Source organism: Erinaceus europaeus, chromosome 15 (genome assembly GCF_950295315.1).
Source record: "Erinaceus europaeus chromosome 15, mEriEur2.1, whole genome shotgun sequence".
Classification (NCBI taxonomy): Eukaryota; Metazoa; Chordata; class Mammalia; order Eulipotyphla; family Erinaceidae; genus Erinaceus; species Erinaceus europaeus.
The window spans coordinates 6,618,485-6,645,575 of record NC_080176.1 but is presented as its reverse complement, the minus strand read 5'-3'; the positions used below and the strand labels follow the sequence as shown (position 1 = coordinate 6,645,575).

The 27,091-nt window shown below is 53.5% G+C and overlaps 1 protein-coding gene across 2 annotated transcripts in view; it reads right to left on the bottom strand.

Moving 5' to 3' along the window:
* NPRL3 (NPR3 like, GATOR1 complex subunit) overlaps positions 1–27,091 on the bottom strand; it is a 32,708-nt gene that overhangs the window by 752 nt on the left and 4,865 nt on the right. For both annotated transcript variants that reach the window (XM_060172714.1, XM_007527964.3), the window contains exons 3-12: positions 25,890–26,019; positions 23,486–23,560; positions 19,049–19,202; positions 18,104–18,185; positions 6,838–6,975; positions 4,030–4,186; positions 2,882–2,988; positions 2,493–2,622; positions 588–777; positions 167–359 (exon numbers count right to left, since the gene is read on the bottom strand). In XM_060172714.1, the coding sequence (XP_060028697.1) occupies positions 167–359; positions 588–777; positions 2,493–2,622; positions 2,882–2,988; positions 4,030–4,186; positions 6,838–6,975; positions 18,104–18,185; positions 19,049–19,202; positions 23,486–23,560; positions 25,890–26,019 (1,356 nt within the window). The remainder of the gene's footprint in view (positions 1–166; positions 360–587; positions 778–2,492; positions 2,623–2,881; positions 2,989–4,029; positions 4,187–6,837; positions 6,976–18,103; positions 18,186–19,048; positions 19,203–23,485; positions 23,561–25,889; positions 26,020–27,091) is intronic.

The window sequence follows — 27,091 nt, the reverse complement described above, 5'->3', positions numbered from 1 at the left end:
GCAGCTGCCCAAGCCCTTCCAACCCTGGGTAGGTAAGCACCTAGGACCTGGACCCTCAAGTGGGGCCTCCTGGGCAGGGTGTGCCCCACAGCCTCAGCCCTTCCCACAGCAGCTAGGGACACTGACCCCCCAACACCCCCGCCCTGAGCCCGGGAGGCAGTCACACCTGGCAAACATGCGCAGGTCCTCGGGGTTCTGGGCGGCGGGCACGCTGAGGATGGCCGTCCGCTCATGCTCTGACAGACTGGCCAGCAGGCTCTCGGTCATGCGCTTGCTGAGCGGGGAGTCGCCACCAGGCACCAGCTCGGCACTGGAGGTGTCCATGCTGGGGCTCGTGAGGGTCATGTCGTCACTGCTGGCTGTGGGCACCAGAAAAGTCAGCCCCCCACTCCCCCAGCACATGCAGCTGCCCTCCCTCCCCTCTTGCCTGTGAGAAGCCTACTCTGGCCCCAGGTGTGTGTGTGGGTTCCTCTGGATGCAAGGGGGCTGGGGTCAGTTGTTGGCAGGGGCAGTGGCTTCTGCTCTGTGAAGGTACCTAAGCTGGGCTGGGCCCCCTCCCTGCTTCCCCCTCCAGGGTGAGTTCCTACTTGGGGAGCCAAAGCTGAGGGCATTTGGGGTACTGAGGCTCCGGCCGCCAACCCTCGCAGTCAAAGGCACATCCTCCTCCCGTGGCTGGGGTTCATCCTCGCTAGGCGAGGCCATCAAACAGACGTAGGTGTGCAGCTGAACCAGCAGGCGGCGCTGCAGCATCCATACCACCATGGGCACCAGCTGTGTCTGTGGAGGGGCAGGAATGTGAGACCAGAGGGGCAGGCAAGTGAGGCTGGGTTTGATGGGAGCAGGCAGAGGGCCTCCTGGCTCCCCCTCACGTCTGGCCTTTCCTGCCCACAGGAGGGACAGAGCCCCTCCTTGGAGCCTCCCTACTCTGCCTCACAGCCCTGCCCCAGACACACAGAATGGGTAGTAGCTTGTGGTGTTGGCTGGGACACTGTTAGAGGCTGTGGGGGCTGGGTGGTGGTACACCTGGTAAAGCACACATATTACAATGTGCAAGGACTCAGGTTCAAGCCTTTGGTCCTCAGCCGCAGGGCGCAAGCTTCAGCAGCAGTGAAGTAGAGCTGTAGTGTCTGTCTCCCTCTCCCTCTCAATTTCACAATGTCCTATCAAAAAAATAAAACGGGGACAAAAATGGCACCATGTGGCACAGATAGATAGCATAATGGCTATGTAAGACTGTCACTCGGGGGTCAGGCAGTGGGCGCAGTGGGTTAAAGCACACATGGCAGGAAGCACAAGGACCGGCGTAAGGATCCCGATTCAACTGTCACTGCTCAGGCTCCGAAGTCCCAGGTTCAATCCCCAGCACCACCATAAGCCAGAGCTGATCAGTGCTCTGGTAAAAATAAATAATAAATAACAAAAATGTTCTTGGAGCAGTGTCTTTGTTGTACACCAAGCTCCAGTCACCACCCTGGTGGCAAAAAAATAAGATTGTGACAGCTGGCCAGGGAGCAGTGTCTTTAGGCCAAGAGGGCCCCTGCTGAGGGGGGACCCCAGACCAGCCCTCTCCTGGGGGACCACCACCCACCAGCAAAGCGCCCCAGTGCCAGTGAGCAGAAAACAGTGTTGGGTATCCTGCTCGTGTCTGGGGTTTCCTCCTGGGAAGGGGGCTGGCTAATGGGCATGGAAAAGGGGTACCACCCTAAGGCAGGACAAGTAGAATTGAAGAGTGAAATGATTCAACACAGCAGCGGCCTCTGCCCTCTGGCGCCCCCAGCAGGCAGTGGTCTCACCCCAGCTGCCAGGCCCACTCCGGGTAAGGCAGCCCCAGGAGGCCTAGCACTGGATACCCCCTCTAGGCTCTGGACACCCCTCCATCAGTGCCTCCCCCCGCCCCCACTGCCCTGCATACTGTCCCTGCTCTCTCTGCCCTAGAGGGCAAGCTGTTCCCCCAGGGCCTGGAAACCCCAGCAGCACCCCTCCTGTGGGGGCAGGAGATGAAGCTCGTCTTTATTCGCTGGCGGCTTGGCACCAGTCCTGGAATCCAAGTCAAAGGCAGCTTCTGGCTCATCCTGCTGCACATGCCAATGAGCTGGACCCTTGCCCCACCCCAAGCGGGGAGGCCTGGGGCCCTGGGCTGCCCAGTGGACCTGGTGCTTCTGCACAGGGCGTCCCTGAGATGGACACCTGTCCTGCCTGGGCACCCATGTGCCTCCACTCACCTCACCTTGCACCTCACCAGCCCTCCGTGCCAGGCCTGTCCACTCTGTGTCCTCAGGACCAGCAAGTTCTGGGGCCTAGGAGTCCAGCACGTACACACGCAGACTCTGGCCCTGGACCATGGGGGGTAGGGCTGCACTCCAGGGAAGGTTGGTGTTTTTCCCCAGATGAACCCCTCTGCACTGCTGGGCCCCCCAATCAGAGCCAAGACTAAAGATGAGGCAGTGGCAAGGCCTGGCAGGACCCCTGCTGGGGATGCCCCTGGTACTCACCTCCTGCACAGGGGGGGCGAGGGGGCTCCTGAACTCAGACAAGGAGACAGGGAGGGAGAACTTGGCGAGGACGGAGGGCAGGTCATGTGATGGGAACTGCTGGGAGAACTGCTCGGCCAGCGGGGAGTACCTGCAGGGGAGGCATGTGAGCCCACCCAACAGGCCTGGGGCAGGGGGCAGAGCCCGGGCACCCCCTCCTGGGGCTCAGCCCCCACAGCAGCTAGAGCTGGGCAAGGCCAAGCTTACAAGCACAACCCCGCTGGAAGCAGTCTGTGGAGCCATGCTCCCCAGGCAGAACCAGAGCTAGCGAAAGGCCAGGCCATGTAGAGGTGACCGCGTGGGAGTACTACAAGGGCTGGGGGGCACACGGAGGGTCCAGAGGGACTCACAGACACACGCTGGCGTTGGGGGACAGCATGTAGACATTGTTCTCGCAGAGCGGGTAGATGATGATGGCTTTGCCCCAGTACACCAGGTGGGCCGCCAGCTGAAAGACCTGCGGCAGAGCATGGGAGGACTGGCCCCGAGCTGCCCTGCCCAGCACTGAGGAAGGCCTCACAGGACCACCGGGCCTAGCACATCAGGGACTTCGGGGCAGCTGGCTGGAGGTGCTGTAGAGGCTACCTGACCACCAGGCCACCCCCCAGCCACTGATGGCCCTGGCACTCTGCAGGACACCCACTGCCTCTTCCCTGGGTCCTTTCTCCAAGGAGGCAAGCAGACAGGGGTGCCACCATCCCTTCTAGCCATCAGGTGCTGGGCAGCACTGGGGGGGAGCCCAGGCCCTCTGACTCCCTCCCCCAGACCCAGCTGGACTGCAGCCCCCGGACTCCAGTTCCCTCACACCCAATTCATGACTTTCACCGACTTGGCCAGGACCCTGCTTGAAGGCGGCCTCACCCCAGGAAGCAGCGGACCCGCTTTGCCTCATTAGTCACAGCGCTCCCAGCCCCCCTCTGACAAGTGGTCCAGTGCAGAGAGCAGGGAGAATATTAGAAGGCTGAGGCCTGTGTCCAGGCAGCCTGGTGTTTGGCAGGCCCAGCCCTCACAGGGGGACAAGCACTTACAGGAACAACTGTCAGGCGGCCTGGCCAGCTGTGTCCCTCCCAGGGTTAGGCCTTGCTGCCCCCTGGTGGCCACAGGGGCCTGCTGTCCCCAGACCTTGGCCAGCCCCAACTGTCCCTCAGAAGGTGCCCTGGCTTCTAGCCCTTCCCACGCTTCTCCTCATCCTGGCAGCCATCCCACACAGAACCTATGGCCTGATGGGAAGGGCTGCCCATCCCCCTGCTGGGCAGGACAAAGGAGTGACAGAGCTGAGTCCTTCAGGTTTATTCAGAAAGCCAGGCCCAAGCCTCACTCCAACCTGGAAGCACCAGTCCCCATGGCATGAGTGGTGGCTTTTATCCGATCAGGGTCTTGGGGCCTAGCACTGGTGGCCTGACTTTCTGCCACCCAGCATCTCCCTGTTCTGGTGCTCCTAGCCCGGGGCCTGCCGGCCTGTGGCTACCACCTGAGGTCTCCCAGCCCAGGAGGATACCTGCAGCAGAGCCAGGTCTGCGTCCTGCGCCAGCTGCTGCAGGTTCTTCACGGCAGAGGTGGTCTTGATCACACGCACCAGGGCCGGGGAGCAGTCGAGTGGGAGCTCGCCCAGCAGGGCCTTCTCGTCACTCAGCAGCAGCAGGGCGTGGTAGGGGCTGCAGAGCAGACCACAGCTCAGCCAGATGGGCAAGAAGGCCCTGCCCGGGTGCACAGAGCCCCCAGCCCCTGCAATTGAGATAAGGCCGAGGGAAGGACTTAAAAGAAAGAGGTGCTATGTGTCCAGGGGTTTAAACCTGCAAGGACTCACCCTCAGAAAGAAACTGAGGAAGCCCCATCTCAACACCCACCTCTGAAACTGCCCAGTAGCCCTTGTAGACTGAAAAAAAAAATTCTCCATAGCAAGAACCCCTATGAGCCATGGGTGGAGGGGAGGTCATATAATGGTTCCGCAAAAAAGACTTTCATGCCAGAGGCTCTGAAGACTCCAGTTTAATCCCTTGTACCACCATAAGCCAGAGGTAAGCAGTGCTCTGGTGAGAGAAAAAAAAACTCAAAAGGGAAAAGCACAACCCTGACTATATATACCCTGACTCTATACACCCTGACTCTATACACCCTGACTCTATACACCCTGACTCTATACACCCTGACTACATACACCCTGACTACATACACCCTGACTACATACACCCTGACTGAGTACATACACCCTGACTCTATACACCCTGACTACATACACCCTGACTACATACACCCTGACTACATACACCCTGAGTACATACACCCTGAGTACATACACCCTGACTCTATACACCCTGACTCTATACACCCTGACTACATACACCTTGACTACATACACCCTGACTACATACACCCTGACTACATACACCCTGAGTACATACACCCTGAGTACATACACCCTGACTCTATACACCTGACTCTATACACCTGACTACATACACCCTGACTACATACACCCTGACTACATACACCCTGACTACATACACCCTGACTCTCTATACACCCTGACTATATACCCTGACTCTATACACCCTGACTCTATACACCCTGACTACATACACCCTGACTCTATACACCCTGACTCTATACACCCTGACTCTATACACCCTGACTACATACACCCTGACTACATACACCCTGACACATATACCCTGACTCTATATACCTTGACTATATATACACTGTGTGCTTGTGTCAGGAACGGCACAGAGCAAGCATCCTAGAGGTGCTGACACAATGCCCCAAGTTTGATCCTCAGTGCCGAGAATGCCAAGTGCTTATCTAGATTCCCTGTCTACCTCATAAAACAAATAAATTTTTAAATATATACATATGTATATACACATACATATATATATATATAGGGCAGAGCATTGGACGGTGGTGTTTCTGGATGAGAGCACGTTACAGTGTGCAAGGACCCTGGTTCAAGCTCCTGGTCCCCACCTATGGGGGAAGCTCTTAAGCAGTGAAGCAGGGCTGCAGGTGTCTCTCTCCCTTTCTACCACCCTCCCCCTCTAAATCTCTCTGTCCTGACAAATATATATGGCAACCCAGGAGGTAAAAATGGATAAAGAGTTGGACTCTCAAACACAAGGTCCTGAGTTTTATCCTTGGCATCACAAGTGCCAGTGTCATGCCTTGGCTCTCATCCTGTCTCTCACACACATACGGACTGGTGAGAGCTGACCAGGGAGGCGCATGCTGCTCAGCGATGCTCACAGCACAGGCTTGAGGCCCCAGTACACCCACATGAGAGGGCTAGGGCCCAGGAGGGAACTTCAGTGCTGTTTTCTCTCTCTTTGTATCTGAAAAAGTCAGTCAGAAGTGGTGAAGCCTGGACACAGCCCAGCAGCGCTGCCTAGGCCTGAGGCAGGGACCCCAGCTCAGAGCCCACACAGCTGGAGGCGGAGAACCCAGCTCAGAGCCCACTTAACTGGAGGCGGAGAACCCAGCTCAGAGCCCACTTAGCTGAAAGCGGAGAACCCAGCTCAGAGCCCACTCAGCTGAAAGCGGAGAACCCAGCTCAGAGCCCACTCAGCTGGAGGTGGGGACCCCAGCTCAGAAGCCACTCAGCTGGAGGCAGGGACCCCAGCTCAGACCCCACTCAGCTGAAGGCGGAGAACCCAGCTCAGAGCCCACTCTGCTGGAGGCGGGGACCCCAGCTCAGAGCCCACACAGCTGGAGGTGGGGACCCCAGCTCAGAGCCCATACAGCTGGAGGTGGGGACCCCAGCTCAGAGCCCACACAGCTGAAGGCAGGGACCCCAGCTCAGAGCCCACTCTGCTGGAGGCGGGGACCCCAGCTCAGAGCCCACACAGCTGGAGGTGGGGACCACAGCTCAGAACCCACACAGCTGGAGGCGGGGACCCCAGCTCAGAGCCTACACAGCTGGAGGAAGGGAACCCAGCTCAGAGCCCACACAGCTGGAGGCAGGGACCCCAGCTCAGAGCCCACACAGCTGGAGGCAGGGACCACAGCTCAGAGCCCACTCAGCTAGAGGCGGGGACCCCAGCTCAGAGCCCACACAGCTGGAGGCAGGGACCACAGCTCAGAGCCCACACAGCTGGAGGCAGGGACCACAGCTCAGAGCCCACTCAGCTGGAGGTGGGGAAACCAGCTCAAGACAGGGTCAGCTCAGGCAGGCAGAGTTGTAGCCCAGGGAAAACCTGGGTATCATGTCTAGACAAAGCTAGAGACATGTGTTTTTCCATTTCTGTACCATGACACCCACCAACTGCTGTGGCAGGAGGTGCGGGCCTGGGGACAGAATGGGGGTACTGACCGGATGGCTTTCAGACTTCGCTCTATGGCCTCGGGCGGGATGAGGCTGGCTGCTGCGTAGTGGATCTTGTGGGGCAGACAGAAGCTCACCTCCAGCCAGCTGTTGATGTGCAGACGCACCACTCCAGATGTGCAGAGGCTGCAGGGGCAGGTGTATGATGTGTGAGTGCAGAGTCACAGAGCTGTCATACACACAGAGACACACAGAGTGGACACACATACACACACATACACACACACCACCCACCCTTCCCGGGACCTCCAGCTCCTGCTGCTGCACAAGAAAACAGCCAGTGGAGACCCTGGGGCAGGACAGCATCCTCCTCATCTCAGTGGGTTCAGATACTTAGTTTGTTACACGAGAGAGAGTGAGGGGCCGGGCAGTGGCACACTGGGTTAAGCGCATATTGTATGAAGCACAAGGATCCGCACAAGGATCCCAGTTTGAGCCCCTAGCTCCCCACCTGCATGGGGGTTGCTTCACAAGCAGTGCAGCAGGTCCCCAGGAGTCTATCTTTCTCTTTCTCTATCTCCTCCTCCTTTCTAAATTTCTCTGTAATATCAAATAAAATAAAATGGCTGTCAGGAGCAGTGGATTCATAGTGCAGGCGAACTCCAGTGATAAACCTGGAGGCAAAAAAAAAAGAGAGAGAGAGAGAGACTCTCATGCCTGAGGCTCCAAGGACCCAGGTTTAATCCTGAGCACCAGCATACACCAGAGCTGAGTAGTGCTCAGAGAGAGAGAGATGGCCACGAGATCAACACTCAGGTATACGCAGTTCTGGAGACTGAACAGGAATCCCAGGCACGAGGGTCAGATTGTCCACGAATTGAGCCCTGCTGTGTTTAGGAGCAGAGAACATGCTAGAATGCAGAGAGAATCCACTCCTGGCACAGAAGTCACAAGACCCCAAGGACAGGGCTGGAGGGCTGCCTCTTCATTTGCCCTGGGAGCCCGAGGAGCCAGAACCATCCTGAGGCCTCTGTCACAACCAGCAGTGACAGTCACACAAAGTCTCAGGAAGTGGAGAGGAGGAGGCACAGAGGTTGAGCACAGGACTTGTGAGCAAGAGATGCTGCATTCAGCTCCTGGCATAATGTGTCTGTGATGCTCTGGTTCTCCATCCCTCCCTCCCTTTTTCTCATAAACCTTTAAAGGGGGAGGGGAGAGAGCATAATGGTTGTCCAAAAGACTTTCATGCCTGAGACTCCAAGGTCCCATGTTCAATCCCTAGCATCATCATAAGCCGCAGTGCTCTAGGATATGTCTGTGCGTGTGTATATGTGTGTGTGTTTTTAATAAACCAAACAGGACAGGATGGGGGAGCAAGTTTCTGTGCCCAGTGACTCTGCAAACCTGACTCTAGCAGATGTGGGCATGGCCCTAGTCCCAAGTGGTCATCTCGCTGTCATTCTCCTCGATCAGTCCCCCACTCCCCATTTCCCTCAAATGCCTCCTCAAACCACGAGCAAGGCCTCCCCAATCCACCTATGGGAACATACAAGGGCAGGGATCTCAGTGCCTTCCTCTAGGACACCCACAGTACACAGCTAGAAGCCCAAATACAAGCCCTGACAGCTGTCCTCCCCACAACCCAAACACACACACACACACACACACACACACACACACACACACACACACACTGCCACAAGCAGGAAGCCAGGTGCTTAGGCATATTTTCTTTTTTTTTTAACCAGAGCACTGCTTATGGTGCTGCTGGGGGATTGAACCTGGGTCCTTGGAGCCTCAGGAATGAGAGTCTCTTTGCATAACCATTATGCTATCTACCCATGCACCTTGGAGTGCTTTCTAATGGAACCTCTGAAACTTCGCCTGGCCCGGCCCAGCCTGTGTTAAGCACCCCAGCACTAGGGGCTCTGGGGAACAGGGTGTGTGTGGGTGTCCTACAGCTCAAACAGAGCCCTCAACTGGTGTTTAGGGGGCCCTGGTGCTCTGTGCCCATTGTCAAGGCCTGGCCTGAGAGGTGAGGGGCCCATGCCCTATGTCCTTTCAGAAAACAGCCTGGAGAGCCCTGCCCTGCCGCACAGACAGACGCAGCTCCATCTGTCATCACAGCCCTACTTGGCTGCTCCCAGCGGGCCAGCCAGGGGTCACCACGCCCAAATCCGGCCAGGCCCAAAGGTCAAGCTGCTCCCCCGTCCAGAGCTCCCCTGGGTCTCACTCTCCCTGCACACAGGCTGTGCTTAACCACCATCCCCAGTCTCAAACCCGGGCTTTCCCACAGTCCAGGATCTGTGCTCAGTGCTTTGCAAGCTATTTCTAGTCTATTTATTTTTAGTTTGGCTCAAGAAAGTAGCTCAGAGCCTTGTACGTGGCCCAGTACTGCCAAGTGGACCATTTCATTACTTAAAAAAAAAAAAAAAACACTTTTTCTTTTTTGGTTTTATTTTGTTTTCTTATAAGAGACCAAGAGAAACCAGAACACTGCTCAGCTCTGGCATCCAGTGGTGTTGGAGGTTGAGCCTACAGCTTCTGGGGGCCTGCAACCTGGTACTTTATCCCTACACTATCTCTCCAGACCCTAAAATAAGTCTTTCCCTTCCTGTTTTGTTTTGTTTTTAGAAACAGGCAGAGAGAGAGGAGAAAGAGGAGAAAGAAAGGAGCAGGAGGAAACCATAGCACAGAAACTTCCTTCATCCCACAGCAACCTTGGGTCCATACTCCCAGAGGGTTAAAGAACAGGAAAGCTGGGAGTCGGGCTGTAGCGCAGCGGGTTAAGCGCAGGTGGCGCAAAGCACAAGGACCTGCATAAGGATCCCGGTTCGAACCCCGGCTTCCCACCTGCAGGGGAGTCGCTTCACAGGCGGTGAAGCAGGTCTGCAGGTGTCTGTCTTTCTGTCCTCCTATGTCTTCCCCTCCTCTCTCCATTTCTCTCTGTCCTATCCCACAATGACAACAACAATAATAACTACAACAATAAAACAACAAGGGCAACAAAAGGGAATAAATAAATAAAATAAATATTTAAAAAAAAAAACAGTAAGAACAGGAAAGCTATCAGGGGAAGGGATGGGATACAGAGTTCTGGTGGTGGGAATTGTGTGAAGTTGCACCCCTCTTATCCTATGGTTTAATCAATGTTTCCTTTTTTTATTTTATTTTATTTATTTATTCCCTTTTGTTGCCCTTGTTGTTTTATTGTTGTAGTTATTATTGTCGTCGTTGTTGGATAGGACAGAGAGAAACGGAGAGAGGAGGGGGAGACAGAGAGGGGGAGAGAAAGACAGACACCTGCAGACCTGCTTCACCGCCTGTGAAGCGACTCCCCTGCAGGTGGGGAGCCGGGGTTCGAACCGGGATCCTTATGCCGGTCCTTGTGCTTTGCGCCACCTGCGCTTAACCCGCTGCGCTACAGCCCGACCCCCCAATGTTTCCTTTCTATAAATTAAAAATTAAAAATAAATAAGTAAGAAACTTCTTTCAATGTGGTAGTGGCTGGGTTCAACCTTGGGTCATGCACATGGAAAGCAGTGTACTATCTAACTGAGCCATTATGCCAACCACAAGAACCTGCTTCTTAAGGGGTTTGGGGGAGTAAGGAAGTTCAACAACTAAAACGTGTTCATGTCAGGTGACCATAAAGCTTGTGTGTGTTAACGCCTTGCTTGTAAGCTAACTTGTGCTAGCCACTCTGATAAGATGTCATTCCCTAGCTTTGAACACACCAATAGCTTACATATACTGTGGGGAAGAAAGGAGGAAAGAAAGGAAGGTCTTTGGGACCCAGCAGGTGGCTCAGTAGTAGAGCATACACTATACCACACGAAAGGCCCTGGGTTCAAGCCCTAGCACGACATGGGAGCACCTTGGATGACAGTAAGGGTGCTCTCTGGCTGGCAGAACCAGAAGGTATTTTCCCTCCTTGCCTCTATTCTGAAAATACAAAATCTACCCAAGCTGGGCTAGAGAGGCCAGTTGGTGTCATCACACGTGGGCCAGTCCCTGGGCTCATGCCCAGCATGTTGAAAAAAGAAAGGCCTTTCTATTTCCGAGCTGTCCTGTTTTTAGGGCCTGGCTCAAAGTAGCTGCTGGGCAGCCCAGGACTGACCCAAACTGACATGTCTGCCCTCAGGGCTGAGGACCCAGCTCTGTAGCAGGTTCCTGGGGACCAACAGTCAGCCCTGCCCTTGGGGACTCCCCTGAAGTGGTGGCAGGACAGACATTGTCAGCAAGGTGCATGGCTCCTCCCAGACAGTGGACTGCAGGGAAGGGACACACAGAGGAGGGCATGGTGGGTGGCAGGCAGTGGGGGACGGGACTCAGGGAAAGCAGAGTGCACCTAGCATCTCCACAGGGGCCTCCTCTCTGAGGGAGACATCCCTTTGGACCCTGTGTGGGCCTCGCCCCCTTCCCAAGCATCTGCTCACCACCTTCCACTTGGAGCTTCAGCATGAAGGCCAGTGCAAGGGCCAGCTGGGTCTTCAGTGTGGTAGCTGAGGGCAACCCCCAAAGGTCCTCAATGGCACCCCAGTGACTCCACTGGGAATGCTCAGGGGAAGGAAGGTGTGTGCCCGCCCGCCCGCCTCAGACCAGATTGTGGCAGAGCAGGCCTTCGTGCTGTCAGACGCTCCTGTACCAGCATTTGCAGCCAATTGTTTCTACACTAAGAAAATACTGCCAGGGCCAGGCAGCGGAGCACCTGGTTAAGTGCACATGCTACCATGTACAAGGACCTGGGTTCAAATCCCTGGCCCCCACCTGCAGGGGAGAAGCTTCACAAGCAGTGAAGCAGTGATGCAGGTGTCTCTCTCTCCTTCTCTATCCTCTTCCCTCTCAATTTCTCTCTGTCCTATCTTAAAAAAGAAAAAAGAAAAGAAAAACACTGCCAGATAGGGAAGTGGTACAACAGCTAGTGTTTTGGAGCTGAGGGCACGAAATCCTGAGTTCAATCAACATCATATGTACCAGAGCTCTGTTTTTTTCCCTCTCTCTCATAAATAAATGAGTAAATAAATCTTAAAGAAAAAAAAATTGTGCCACACAAACACACACACTCGTTTATCCAGCCAGCCAGAGGGTAGCTCTGGGAGGGCCCAGCCTACTCTGATGTGTGATAGAGCCCAGCCAGGGTCACGGCCCAGCTTCATTACTGGGGTTTATCTATGCACCCCAGATGGGGCAGGGGCAAGCCATGCCTTCCCTGCATGCCTGAGAAAGTGCTCGGCTCTTCCCTTCAGGGAGACTGGAGCAGTGTCCTCTGAGGCCCTCCCACCGGCCCTCTTCCTGCTCCAAGGGCCTGGAGGCCAGTTCCATGCCTGCTGTACCCCTAGCCTTCCCCACTGACCCCCACGGTTGCAGGCCTGCAGGCAGTAAATGAGGAGGTCTGGGTGGGAGCCTCAATGCTCACACACAGATGTGTTTAAGGACATGGGAGCAAGGCCCCCACTGCAGGCCCTGCCAACCCAGAGCTATTCCATGAATATGGGAGTCCACATGACCACCTCAGCTCACTCCTGCCTCAACCTCTCACCACACGCTCCAGGGCACCCTACTGCCTCACTCAGACACATGAGTCAGGCATAGGCCACCAGGGTACCAGGCCACACTGACACCTGGGTTTTAATGAAAACAGAACATCCAGAGTGAAGTCTCTGAGGAGTCTTCCCCAAGCTCCTGGCTCAGAGGGCTTCACAAATCCAGCTGGCTTCCACACTGAGGAGACCCTGGGAACTGTGAGAAGGCTCCACAGAAGAAAGGGCTCTGTGCCCTCGGCCATGCCAAGGTTTCCACCCTACAGTCCTGAGCCCCAAGGTGCTGCCATCCTGTAGTAAGGGGCAGGCCAGCGTGGGCCGGGGACACAAGTCTAGGAAGCCCTGGGACTCTAAAGACTTGCTTCCGGGGTGAGTTGTCACTCCAGGACAGAGGTGGGTAGTGGGGGTGGCAAGGGGAACAGGAAGCCCAGCACCAGCCAGCACGTGGAGCTAGGGCAGGAAGTCAGATGTGAATAGGGATCTATCTGGCTTTTGCCTGAACTCTGAATTCTTGTCCTTAAAGTGATGTCCAGCAGGGGGCGCTGGGCTGCTTCCAGCTGGGGTTAAGGACTAGCCTTCCAGAACCACATTCCCTGTACAACCCCTGTGCAATGCCAGCAAAACTTCAGTCAGCGGGGGCTGGGAGAGAGCTCATGAAGACCCAGGTTCGAGCCCCCAGTACCATATAAGAACACCATGAATGGCACCAAGGGGAAGTGTCATGGGTGGTGGAGTGGGCCAAGGTGACTCCCTTCCTCTGTTCCTCTGTCTCTGTCTGAAATGAAAAAGAGGTAAGAGGTCCAGGCACAAGGCCCCAGCAGCAACTAAATCCGGAGCAGCAGACTGCTCACCCAGTAAAGCACAAACTGCACTGTGCACAAGACCCAGTGGAATCACATGGGCAAGAAGCCCCAGAAGGTAAAAACCAAACCAAAGAACCAAGTGTATGAACTTTCTGATACAGCTTTTAGAGAAGGAGAGAGAGCATATGAAAAACACTTTAAATTCCGATAACAAACGAGACTCTGGCATCCTAACTAGTTACACGACCCCCAAGCAGTCGGCGTCTAGTTGGTGGAGCGATTTGTCTGGTTAATTGCGAAAAAAACACTTTCATGCCTGAGGTTCCACGTTCAGTTCCCAGCACTACCATAAGTCAGAGCTGAGCTGTGCTCTGGTCAAATAAATATATATGTGAGGGTCAGGCAGTGGCACACCAGGCTAAGTACATATAGTATGAAGAGTAAGGACATGCATGAGGATCCTGGTTTGAGCCCCTGCTCCCCACTTGCAGGGGGGTTGCTTCACAAGTGGTGAAATAGATCTACAGGTGTCTTTCTCTCTCCCTCTTTGTTCCCCTCCCCTCTCAATTTCTCTTTGTCCTAAGCAAAACATCAAAAAAAAAAAAAAATGGCCACAGGAGCAGTGGATTCATGGGGTAGGCATCGAACCCCAGTGATAACCCTGGGTGTGTGTGTGTGTGTGTGTGTGTGTGTGTGTGTGTGTGTGTGTGTGTGTATGATGCTGATTAGTGTCACATGCAGTCAAAAGCTCTCTGGGGCCCACTGTGAAGGAGGCTGGTCTCCAAAAGGGATTGCAACACCAGACAACGGCAGCCCAAGGGCAGCAGTGTGCTCAGGCAGAGAAAGCATAGTGACCTGGGCAGAAACCCTGTCCTGCGTCCAGGTTAAGGGGTGGCCAGCAGCGTCAATCACTCAGCAAGGCTGTGCCTGGTTGCCAAATAGTGTCTCGCACCCAGAGTTCATGAGAAGGAGGCAAGAGTCAGGCCCTGTGACTTGCACCCCAAAGGTGGCACCCACACTCCTGCAGAAAGAGCAGTGAGCCCAGGAAAGAGGGCTGGCTTGGCAGGAACACAGAGAAGCACGTGCAGGGAGCATGTGGGGAGAGGCCACACACCTGGCCTGATCTAACGCTCCAGATGTTCATGAAACCCAGCACCGCTGAAGCATGCTGGAGAGCATGCAGCATGCACACAGGCCCCTCGGACGGGGACTTCCTTCACCGTCAGGACATGGGTGTGTTCTGGAAACACTGCTTATGGGCATGTGGGAGCGCACAGGGCAGCTCACATACAGACCAGCAGAAGGCTGATGGCCAAGGGAGGAGGCCGGCTATCCAGACGGTCAGAGAAGGGGAGAGCAGAGAAGAACGCAAAGTCCTTCTCTGTGCCAACTGCTATGTGGGGAGAGTGACAGTGCGTGTGTGCATGCTGGGGTGTGAGGGAGAGGAGGTCCACGCCGCAGAGCCATTGGCCCAGGGATACACACTGACTGCTAAAGAGCCTGGGGGGGCATGGGGAAGACACACTCTGACCTCCACACTCCATGACTTTTTCCTTTTTCATATATAACACACACATACACATAAGTATACATACAAACATGCATACTACATATATTTACCATTTAGTATAACATTAATAACACATTTAATCTATTTATTTAGTAAGTAAATATACACTTACATATATATATATATATATATATGTGTGTGTGTGTGTGTGTGTGTATATATATATTTTTTTTTTTACCAGAGCATTGTTCCAGTTCTGGCTAATGTTGGTGCTGGGGATTGAACCTAAGACGTCAGAGCTTCAGGCACTAAAATTATTTGTGTAACCACTATACTCTCATCCCAGCCCTCCCCCCCCCTTTTTCTTTTTTTAAAGATTTTGCTTCTTTCTGAGAAGAGAAGGAGAGTAAGGGAGAATCAGGGCATCACTATGGCACATGTGTTGGCAGGGAGCAAAGTTAGGAGCTCAAGATTGAGACACTTTATCTACTCTGTCACCTCCCAGGCTGGATGTGCAACCTTTTTAAAAGCCGACATGAAGAAAGGATAGAATGTGGCCTGGGAGGTGGCCCAGTAGTTGGAGTTTGGGGCTTGAAAATAAGAGGTCCTGAGTTCAATCCCTGGCATGGCATGTGATGCTCTGGTACTCCCATCTCTCCTTTCTGTTGATAGATTTAAAAAAATATTTTAAAAAGACAGAGAGAAATAACAAAAATCTCCAGATGTCTAGTGCCTATTACTGTGTATGTGATTATAAATGACTTTTTGAAAAGGTTCCATTTACTGATCTATTCTCAGAGAGATGAGAGCACTCAGGACTACAGCTGGGGGCCAGGAGCGGGGGAAGAGACTTGCTTGCAGGCTGCTTTGTAGCTGACAGAGCTATCTCCAGGGCCCAGCAGCTCCACTGCCTATCACAAGGCACATGCACTGCTGGTAACTCAGAGGAAAGTGAGCACAAAGGATCCTCAACAAATGCCATCTGTGGATCGACAGGCCATGGTGCCATCCACAGGGCTCTCAGCTCGGCCCGTCTCCCCTGGGTGCGTGGCGCCCGCAGGACTGAGGCCTGTGCGGGCCCCTGGTATCAGCAAAAATCAGAGCAGCCTGACAGGTGGTCACTGGGGTGCCTGGCCCACCCCCTCCCACAGATCCAGGACAGGGACTCAGAGCCACACAGCCTTTGTAAAGAAAGAAAGTGTCTGTCCACTGTTAAGAGCGGTTGCTGGGTTGGCCCATACTCCCAGAGGGATACGTGTTTTTTTGTTTGTTTGTTTTTTACCAGAGCACTGATCAGTTTTGGCTTACAGTGGTATCTGGGATTGAACCTGGGACTTCAGAGGCACAGGCATGGAAGTCTCTTTGCATAACCATTATGCTATCTACCCCCACCCCCGGAGGGATAACTGTTAGGAGAAAATGACCAGAGATCTCTGAACTCCAATTCCATCAGGACCCAGAAATAATACCAACCCATATCTGTGACCTTAGGAAAACTACAGCAGTTTCCAAGGGAGGGGAAGGGGGCACAGAACTCTGGTGGTGGGAAAGATGTGGAATCATGCCTCTGTTACCTTATAGTTTTATAAATCAATATTAAATCACTAATAGAAAATTTAAAAGGGGGCTGGGTGGTGGCACACCTGATTGAGCACACATGTTACAATGTGCAAGGACCCAGGTTCGAGCCCCTGGATCCCACCTGAGGGGGAAAGCTTTGCAAGTGGTAAAGCAGTGCTGTAGGTGTCTCTCTGTCCTCTCTATCACCCCCTTCCACCTCAATCTTTGGCTGTCTCTATCAAATAAAGATAAAACAAAATAAATAAATAAACTAAGTCATGTTGAGCATTAAGGAGTTTTCTGTAAAAATCTAAAACTATTTAAATTTTATGAAAATGATTCATAACATATATATCATGTCCGTGTTTTTACTGTTTTCTCCCCCTTATTTAATTCAGAACCTATGTAATCAACCTTAAAGTACTTTGTAATTCATTTTTAAAAAGTCAAGGGAGTCAGGTGGCAGCGCAGTGGGTCAAGCACACGTGGTGTAAAGCGCAAGGACCAGCATAAGATAAGAGACTCCGGCTCCCCACCTGCAGGGGAGTCACTTCACAAGTGGTGAAGCAGGTCAGCAGGTGTCCATCTTTCTCTCCCCCTCTGTCTTCCCCTCCTCTCTCCATTTCTCTCTGTCCTAGCCAACAATGATGACAACAGTAATAACTACAATAATAAAAAACAACAAGGGCAACAAAAGAGAATAAATGTTTTTTAAAAATAGTCAACAATTTGTTCTGCCTTATATCTTAACTTTTTTTTAATATTTATTTATTTTCCCTTTTGTTGCCCTTGTTTTTCATTGTTGTTGTAGCTATTGTTGTTGTTATTGATGTTGTCATTGTTGGACAGGACAGAGAGAAATGGAAAGAGGAGGGGAAGACAAAAGGGGGAGAGAAAGACAGACACACCTGCAGACCTGCTTCACCGCCTGTGAAGCGACTCCCCTGCAGGTGGGGAGCTGGAGGCTCGAACCAGAATCCTTACGCCAGTTCTTGCGCTTCACACCACCTGTGCTTAAGCCACTGTGCTACCACTCAACTTCCTGTATCTTAACTCTTTTTCAGCCACCAGGTTCCAGACACTATCATGATGCCAACCTGACTTCCTGGGCAGACAACCCCACCAATGTGTCCAGGAGCCCCACCTCCCCAGATCCTTGACCCACTAGGGAAAGAGAGAGACAGGTTAGGAATGTGAATCAACCTATCAATGCCCATGTTCAGCAGGGAAGCAATTACAGAAGCCGGACCTCCCACCTTCTGCACCTCATAATGACCTTGGGTCCATACTCCCAGAGGGATAAAGAATAGGGAAGCTATCAAGGAAGGGGATTGGATATGGAGTTCTGGTGGTGGGAATTATGTGGAATTGTACCCCTCTTATCCTATGGTTTTGTCAATGCTTCCATTTTATAAATAAAAAAATTAAAAATTATTAAAAAAAAAAAAAAACAGGGTGGGGGTAGACAGCACAATGGTTACGCAAAGAGACTCACATTCCTGAGGCTTCAAAGTCCCAGGTTCAATCCCCCATACCACCATAAACAAGAGCTGATCAATGCTCTGGTTTTTTTAAAAAAAAATGGTGCCGGGGCCACCCAGAGCCTCACCACTGTGAGGGTTCTGGGGTATCTCAGTGCCTACTGCCCAGCCACTCAGCTCCACCCTCAAGCCTGTCTCCTGACTGAAGCGGGGACAGTTGAGACCCAGCTACTGAAGATGGGCCAAAGCAGGGCACAGTGGGTCACTGCACTGAGCAACAACACACACACTCTTAGGCCCTCATGCGTGACACCCTGTGGAGGAGAATGACCGGGTCTCAGGTCACTCACCAGAGGGCTGGCGGCACCCCCACGGCACGGGCACCCAGTAGAGGGAAGGCCCAGGAGATGTGCTCACCTGTCATAGGCGTCCTTGAGGTCCCTGGCCAGCTTGCACTTGGGCAGGATGTGATGGAACGGGGACTGCGGGCCATCACTGCCTGTGGGTCACACATGGAGGTCAGAGCTTCCAGAGTGTGGTGCTCACACAAGAACTTAAAAGGCAGTTGTTCTAAGAAACCTCGGAAAGGGGAAGATGCGCGGACTTGTGTGTCCGAGCTGGGAGGCCGTGAGTCCCCTCCCCACCAGTGCGTGCTGGAGCTGAGCAGTGCCCGGGTCTCAATTATGAAAACAAAGACAGCTTTTTTCAAAGGACGCTGGGGGAGGGCAGGCAGTGATGGATCCAGTTGAGCTCAGGTGTTAACACGCACAAGGTGCTCTGGCTTATGGTGGTGCTAGCTATTAAACCTGAGACCTCAGAGCCTCAGGCATGAATTTTTATTTTAAGATAGCTCACCTAGACAGTATACCTGCTCCGTCAAGTACATAACTCAGGTTCGATCCTAGCTTCTACTGCAATGGAAGAAGCTTCAGTGATATGGTATCTTTCTCTCTCTCCCTCTGTCTCTGGTTTTCTTTCTATAGTTATTATTATTATATAGTAAATACAGTTGTTGGTACATGTGTAATATTTCTCAGATTTCTGCAAATTACTTTCACCAACATGAAAGACTTTTGCAGAACTACTATGCCATGTCCCCTCAAGTGCCTAAGATCTATTTGTATTTAAATTTCATCTAAGCTATAAACACACACACACATACACACACACACACACACTTCTCTCAGAGCACCAGGGAAGATCAGCCTGGGGGAGAATACTTGGCCTAGATGCTTAAACAGTGGTAACCCTGGCCAGGCTGTGTGGTGGTGGAGCTAGGAGGCCTTGGCCTGCTCGGTGGTGGTGGAGCTGAGAAGGACCCTGGCCAGGATGTCTGGTGGTGGAGCTGGGGGCCTCGCTCACCGTCAGCTGTGGCAGATACCTCGTCCTGCAGCGCCAGGATCAGCTTGGCCTCTCGGGTCAGGTACTGGCAGCGGCGTTCCTCGTGCTGCAGTACGGTAGCGATGCGCCGGGACAGAGTGTGCAGACAGCTGATCACCGAGGGGTCAGCATTGGCCTGCAGGAAGTGGTGCCACCCATTTAGACTTGTCCTTGAACTCTGAGCATATGCCCCCAAACTCAAGCCAGACTCTCTAGTCCCAGGCCCCTAGGAAGCCCTGTCCCCTCCCTGTGTCCTCTCCAGGGTCTGTTCATGCTGGTCCACTCAGCAGCTCATCTAGATCCTGCCTCCCCAGAGGGCCCTGAGATGTGGGGTATCTAACAGGCAGGGGAAGGCCCAGAGCTCCCATGGGTGGGGTCCCACAGGAGAACAGTGGTGGGACAGAGAGCCCATCCCCTGTGGTGGTATAACCTGAGTCCCAGGGTCCTCTGTGGCATGCCCCCCCCCACACACACACACAGACACATCCCTGGCCAGGTAGTCAGATACATGAGGTCCTCAGAAGTTTCTCTGAGAGTAGCCCCAAAGTCAAGGACACTGGACACTTGGCCCAATGAGTCTAGTTGACAGTCATCTGCACCTGGCTAATGGGCCCAAAAGATGGGCCCCTCAGGTCACCCCTTCCCCAGCCCATCTGTGGCCTTGTGCTAACTCAGGACGTATCAGAGGCTGCACCTGTGCAGGCCTAGGGTGGAGGAGCCCCAGGGCCAGTGAAGACGCCCGGGGAACAGATAGCACACTCGTGACTCAGCGCTGCACAGAGCCAGCAGGGTGGCTGAGTCACTTCGGGGAGTGGGGGGATCACCTCTGGGGTTGTTGATTACAGCTAAGGCACTGCTGCTAATCTAGTGTGGAGAAGGGGGCAGCGTGCCCTCAGCCAGGCTCAGGGATGCCCTGTCACCATAGTGGAGAGGTTCTCTGGCCCCCAGAACCTGTGCCCAGCAGCAAGCCTAGCTGAGGACACCATGCACTGCTCCCCCACCATGCTGTCACCAGGCAGCTCTCTTGGTACACACCAAGGGCATCAGTTGGCCATGTCCTGGAAGGGTAACACAGGGTAACACAGCTACCTCAAACCAGGCACACTTGGAAGAACCCGTGCAGACAAACTCCCAGTAGCAAAGCAATGTGAGAATGATTCAGAAGCAACCTCACACCAGGCCCGGGACATTCTGGGTTCATGTGTGCCAAGCACTTCCCCCAAAGCCAGGCCCCCGACCCACATGGGGTGGGGGTCATGTTCTGCTGGGCTGCAGTCTGGGCACAAAGAGCTGCCTGCAGGCCCTTGGTTGTGTGTGGGCGCTGTGACAAAGGGACAGCAGGGGCCAAGCAGGAGCTTAGGAAGGGCCACATGTCCTAGATGGGAAGAAAAGCAGATGGAGTGGAGGGCTTGCCGTGAGTCTTTCTTGCCACTAACCCTCATACCCAAGTGTCACCATGTCATCAGTCAGTCCGTGTGAAGAATGTACAGGGACAGAGATCAAAGCAAAAAGTGGCATCTGGGCAGATGAGAGAGGGCATCCCAGGCTGGCTGGGTGTGCCACCTGATCAAACACCCAAAGAGGGGGTCAGTGTGGCCAGGGCAGTGTGGATATATCAGCAGCCACTGTGTAGGGACTGAATATGCAGGGAGGCAGCTCAATGAGCAAAACACAGGACTTGGCTCATAGGGCCCCAGTTTCAATCCCTGGCCCCACACATGCCTGAGCTGAGCATATCCCTGTTTTTCATGAAATACATCTTATAAAATTGATAGTCGTGGGGTCTCACAGATGGACATATCAAACCACTGTTCAGGGCTTAGTTCTAACAGTCTACGTTTTCGGCAGGCAAAACAGTGCACCTGGATATGCATGTTTTGCCATTTGTGCAGCCCAGACGTGAGCCCAGCCACCAATGCATCGAAGGGAACTTCAGTGCTGTGGGGTCCCCTCTCTTTCCTCTATCTGAAAAAAAGTCAGCTCAGAGCAATGAAGCCCACTGATGATTTTTTAAAAAAGAGAATGTGTGTGTGCATGTACACTACAAGACAGTTCACTGGCCAGGTGGTGCCTCACCTGGCAGAGTACACACTTTTCAGTGCACAAGGACCCAGGAGTTCAAGCCCTCATCCTCCACCTGCAGGGAAGAGGATTTGCAAGTGGTGAAACAGTGCTATGGGTATCTCCCTTTCTCTTTCCCTTTTATTTTTTATTTAACCAGAGCACTACTCGGCTCTGGTTTATGGTGGTGCTGGGGATTGAACCTGGGACCTTTGGCGCCATGAAAAACTTTTTGTATAACTATTATGCTGTCTCCCAGCCTTCTCCCTTCTATCTCCACCTTCCCCTCTCAATTTCTCTCTATCCTAAATAAATAAAAAATATAGGGTGGGGGTAGATAGCATAATGGTTATGCAAAGAGACTCTCATGACCTTTTCGGTGGGGCTGCTCACCCTCATCCTCAGGGATGGTGTCAGTCATGTGTGGTGTGGAGTTGAGAGAACTGATATACAAGGAAAAATAAAAACAGAAGCAGGCGAACTGCTTCTAAGACTTTGCAGGGGCTCTGGTGGTTATCCTTGGGAGGTGAGAGGGTGAGGCTCCAAAGTCCCAGGTTCAATCCCCCACACCACTGTAATCCAGAGGTGAGCAGTGCTCTAGTCAATACACACATATTACAGCTCACCTGGTAAAGTGCACACTTTATTATGAGTGAGGACCTAGGTCCAAGTCCCAACAGCACGTGGGAGCACCCTACAACAGTGGGATGGTGCTCTAATGTTGTCTTTCCTCTCTCTCCACTGTTCCTCTCCTGTTTCTATTAAAAAAATAAGTAACTGGGGAGTTGGGCGGTAGCGCAGTGGGTTAAGCGCAAGTGGTGCAAAGCTCAAGGACTGATGTAAAGATCCCGGTTCGAGCCCCCGGCTCCCCACCTGCAGAGGAGTCGCTTCACAAGTGGTGAAGAAGGTCTGCAGGTGTCTGTCTTTCTCTCCCACCTTTCTCTCCATTTTTCTCTGTCCTATCCAACAATGACGACATCAATAAAACAACAAGGGCAACAAAAGGGAATATATAAATACTTAAAAATAAATAAATATTTTTTAAAAATAAGTAACTGAGGAATGGTGGAGCATGAAGCCCCATCAAAAGCTGAAAGTTAAAAAAATATATAGCTTTTCTATACCTTGTAATCTTACAATTTTGTAATCTACTATTTGTCACAAAAAGTGAAAATATATATATTTGTTTGTTTGTTCTAAAGAGAAGAAAAGACTCCACCCCAATTGCTCCCATGAGTGGTTACAGTTCTCCACTCCTAAGGGTGAAGTCTGGCAGGAAAGCAGCCCTTCAGGCTCTCAACAGGCCCCATTTCTCATCCTGAAGGTCACAGGACCTGCCAAGTGCAAGGCCACCACCCTAAGTCTCACCCAGTACATGGATCCCAGGGTCACCTGTAGCCACTATTGCTAATAACTGGCTGTTCTCCTGACTGCAGGGGTCATGGGTGTGTTGTCACCCCGTTGTCACACATCTGCAGTTTGGGTGGGGCTGCTCACCCCACCTCAGGGATGGTTTCACTCATGTGTGGTGTGGAGTCGAGAGAACTGATATACAAGAACTTGAAAAAAAAAATAAAAACAGAAGCAGGCGAACTGTTTCGAAAACTTTGCAAGGACTCTAGTGGCTATCCTTGGGAGGTGAGAGGGTGGGACACAGAACTTTGGTGGTGAGTGTGATGTGGAGCTCTATACTGTCATCTTACAATCTCGAAACCCACTATTTATCACAAACAATAAGTAAATAAGAGCTCACAGACAGGTCAGCTCAGACTGGTGCCTGTTTTTCACAATGGTGTCTCCACTGCTTTGTGCCAGTCTCCTGCCCAGCCTGTGCCCCCAGCCCTGAGAGCTAGTACTCTCTCCAGGTCATGCTTGATCTCAGGTCATGTGCTAGACAGAAGGAGATCATTGGATTCAGGTGAAAACTCACCAGGGCTTTGATGGTGGACACCTCAGGGCATTCCACTGTCTTGTCACCTGAACGCCATGGGAGGGTCTCAGAGGCCCCTTCCCCTTGGGAGTCAGCCCTGTCACCCCAGTCTCTTCTATTCTGACAGCTTTAGTGGCTGGAATTTCCCTGAAATAGTAGAGGCACAACCTTAAACAGCACTGGGATGGCTCCAAAAAAGAGCTTAGGAAAGGGGACAGAAAGTGGAATGTGCTGCTGAGACCTCAAGGCACCTGCCAGGGCCTGGAGCAGAGGCGCCGCAGTCGTCAGGCAAGGGTGGCTCGGCCATGTGCAGGGAGAAGATGACCTGGGTCGGGCTATACATCTAAGGGCCGGTCAGCAGGTGAGTGGGTGGACAGAGGCGCGCCAGCCACACACCCGGCAGCAGCGTGGATGGAGCACACACTCACCCGCAGTGCAAACACCACGTTGAAGAGGATCATGGTGGGTGCCTCCCTCTTTGGAGACGGGTCTGTCTTGGAGACCTGTGAAGGGGGAAGTGTCTGATGAAAGGAGCCCCAGCTCCCCAGGAAGGCTGTGCGCTGCTCTGCTCTAGGAGGAAGAAGGCTCCAGACATGGTAGAAGCAGACAGCAACAGTCTGGGGCCTCCCCACAGATGAGGGACAAGGGAGGAGACGTGTGCAGACCAGAGGGACAGAGGCACAAGTGGACACAGTGCTCTCTGTCGTACTTCTGTGCCCTCCTCCTGTCCCCAGTGTCCCTGTGTCCTCCCAGCTGACAAGCACTCAAGATGAAAGACAACATAAGGCTCAGAGATGGCAGGGCCATGACAGTCAGCTTTCCAAACCCCATGAGTTGCCAGCGGGGTGGGGGAGACAGAGTCTGGATCAGCACCCCAGGGACCCCACCTGGCTAATCAGCTGCTGCCAGTCACTGGCTCTGCAGGACGCGACTGACTGCCAGCTGCCATTTGTCAGCAGGGCTGAGTCAGTCTGCTGGTCAAGGGGCAGAGGAAGCAGGCACACACCTGATCCTGTGCCATGATGGCCAGAGCCCCCTTGGGCCCACAGCTTCTGCCATGTACAAACAGAGCTCACCCTTGGCCCCTGGGAAGATGCTGCCACTCTCTCCGACCATGTGCCTAAGGCTGGCGGCAGGCCCTGAGGTCGGCTCTCCTGAATTCACTCATGTTAAAACTCTGAACTGGGCCAGAAAAAGATGCTCACTTGAATAGTGCGCAGCTTTGCCATGTGGACAACCCGGGACCAGCCGGCCTCCACTGCACTGGGGGAGCTTCACTGCTGTGGTCTTTTTCATTCTCTCTGCCTCTCTATCTAAAACAAAACAAAACCAACTCAAAACTGCAGGGGTCAGGGAGGCAGCTCAGTGGGTAAAGTACAGGACAACCCCTGGCACCTCACCTGCCAGAGCAATACTCTGGGGTCTCCCTCTCAAAAAACAAGTAGATCTTTTTTTTTTTTTTTTCCCTCCAGGGTTACTGCTGGGCTCGGTGCCTGTACCATGAATCCACCGCTCCTGGAGGCCATTTTTCCCCCCTTTTGTTGCCCTTGTTGTTGTAGCCTCGTTGTGGTTATTATTATTGCCATTGTTGTTCATTGTTGGATAGGGCAGAGAGAAATGGGGAGAGGAGGGGAAGACAGAGAGGGGGAGAGAAAGATAGACACCTGCAGACCTGCTTCACCGCCTGTGAAGCGACTCCCCTGCAGGTGGGGAGCCGGGGGCTCGAACCGGGATCCTTATGCCGGTCCCTGCGCTTTGCGCCACATGCGCTTAACCCACTGCGCCACTGCCCGACCGACCCCCCCCTTTTTTTTAAAGGATTTCATTATTCACTAATGATCAAGAGCAGTATCACTTTGGCACATGTGATGGCAGGGATCTCAGGCTTGAGAGTTCAACACTTCAGCCACTGTGCTACCACCCCAGTCACATAAATCTAAAAACAAACAAATAAAAAAACCAAAAAAAATAAATCTAAAAACAAACAAATAAAAAAACCAAGTCAGGGGGACTCGGCAGTAGTGCACCGGGTTAAGCACACATAGTACGAAGCACAAGGACCCACAAAAGGATGCCAGTTTGAGCCCCCGGGCCCCCACCTGCAAGGGGGTCCCTTCACAGGCGGTGAAGCAGGTCTGCAGGTGTTTACCTCTCTCCCTTACCCTCCCCTCTCAACTTCTCTCTGTCCTATCCCCCCCCAAAAAAAAATTTTAAAAAATAGCCACAGGAGCAATGGATTCATAGTGCAGGCACCGAGCCCCAGTGATAACTCTGGAGGCAAAAAAAAGTCAGTGCTGGGGCCAGGGAAATAGCAGAGTGGCTATACAAAAAGACTTCCATGCCTAAGCCCGAGGTCCCAGGTTCAGTTCCCAACACTCTAAGTCACGCTGAGCAGGGCTCTGGTGAAAAATGAAATCAAAACCTCAGTACTATGGTGACTCACTGAGCAGAGCACACGGACCAGGGTTCAGCAGCACACCAAGAGCGTGGCATTGACACGGGGTAAGACCATGCAGCACCAGAAAGGCTGCTCTGCCCGGGAGACAGCGCAGGGGTCTGATAGTCCTGTGTGACCAGAAGGCCACAGTCAGCAGAGACCGGGCTGCAAACAGCCAGCACACAGCAAGAGTGAGGGGGCAGGAGGCCACTATCTCTGCTGGACACACGAGGGAGGGTGCAGGTGACAGGCACACACCAGTGCAGCATCACCATGGCTCCCTGGGCCTCCAGCCAGGACAGGCCAGTGCCAAGGAGACCCAACCTGCCCCGGATACTCCCCAGTGCCATGGGGGGGGGTGGCAGCTGCCCGGAGCCCCCATGCCAAGGGCCTACCTGCCCCAGCGGGTGCTGCAGCAGAGTCGGGTGCCCAACAAACCGCACGTTGTCGATCTTCAGTTCAAACTTCTGGCCGCACATTTCAGACTTGGTTGCCAAAATTGTTGCCAGGATGACATCTGAAAACCTTAAGTATTAAAAAAACCAAAAAGCAGAGTAAAGTAAGTTAACAAAGGGGCGTGTGAGGAGCATGCCCTCAGTCACCCTCTGGGGCCCTCCCAGGTCAGGGACAGATGGCCAGAGCAACAGGTGAGAGGCGTGAGCAGCAGAATAGCAGCCACTGCTCTTGGGGAGTCTGTCCTGACCTGCTCAGCCTCGTGCTACAGGGCATGTAGGGGGGAGAGAGGGAGTAGGGACTTTCAGGGAGTGCTCAGCCCAGGGTGCCTGCCTCCCCACTACAGCAGCCCAGCTGGCTGTCACCTTCCCTGGCCTGAACTCTGAGCCGCACCCCATCACTATGGGAAGCAGTCCTCATCTAGTGTGTCCCCAGGGGCTAGAGGGGAGCACAGCACGAAGCCCTGGGAGGTGGGGGCCACCGCGTCAAGCTCCATTTTCCAGGTGCACCTGTGTACTACATGTCTCCCCAGTGGCACCTGTTCCCTGCTGCTAGGTGGCTTTGGGGGTCTGGACAAGGAGGAGCTGTCACAGGGAGGAGGACACAGGACCCAGGCTCGAGGCCACGCTCTGGAAACACTGACCCCTCTGTGTGACCAGGGCTCACACAGACTCCAGAAAGGGATGGGGACAGCACTGGGTGACAGGGACCCAGGGCTATTCCTTGGCCAGGGTGGACCCGGAACCACAGGACTTTTCCCGGGAGGCGCCACTGTACATAGGGTCAGGGGTAGCCAACCACGACCCCACTTTCTGATGAGAAAGGGGTTTCTGTTGCAGGCTGCTGTGTCCACTTAGCTCTGAGGCAACAGCTGTACCCCAAATCACACCTGAGCTGAAAAGTGAGAGGCCCTCCCCTTGCCAGCACTGGAAATGACTGTCTGCAGCACGAGTGCCGGTCCGGGCCACATAGAGCAAGCTGAGGGTCTAGGGGCTCTGTCCCTGGGGTCCACCATGGAGGTCTCGAGTAGGGGTGAGGAGCTCTGAGGGGTGCAGAGGGCGGAGGGTCAGGGTAATCAAACCACGGCCAACAGGGCCTGGCAGGGGACCCAGCACCAGATTTCAGGTCCTATCTCAGCGCCACC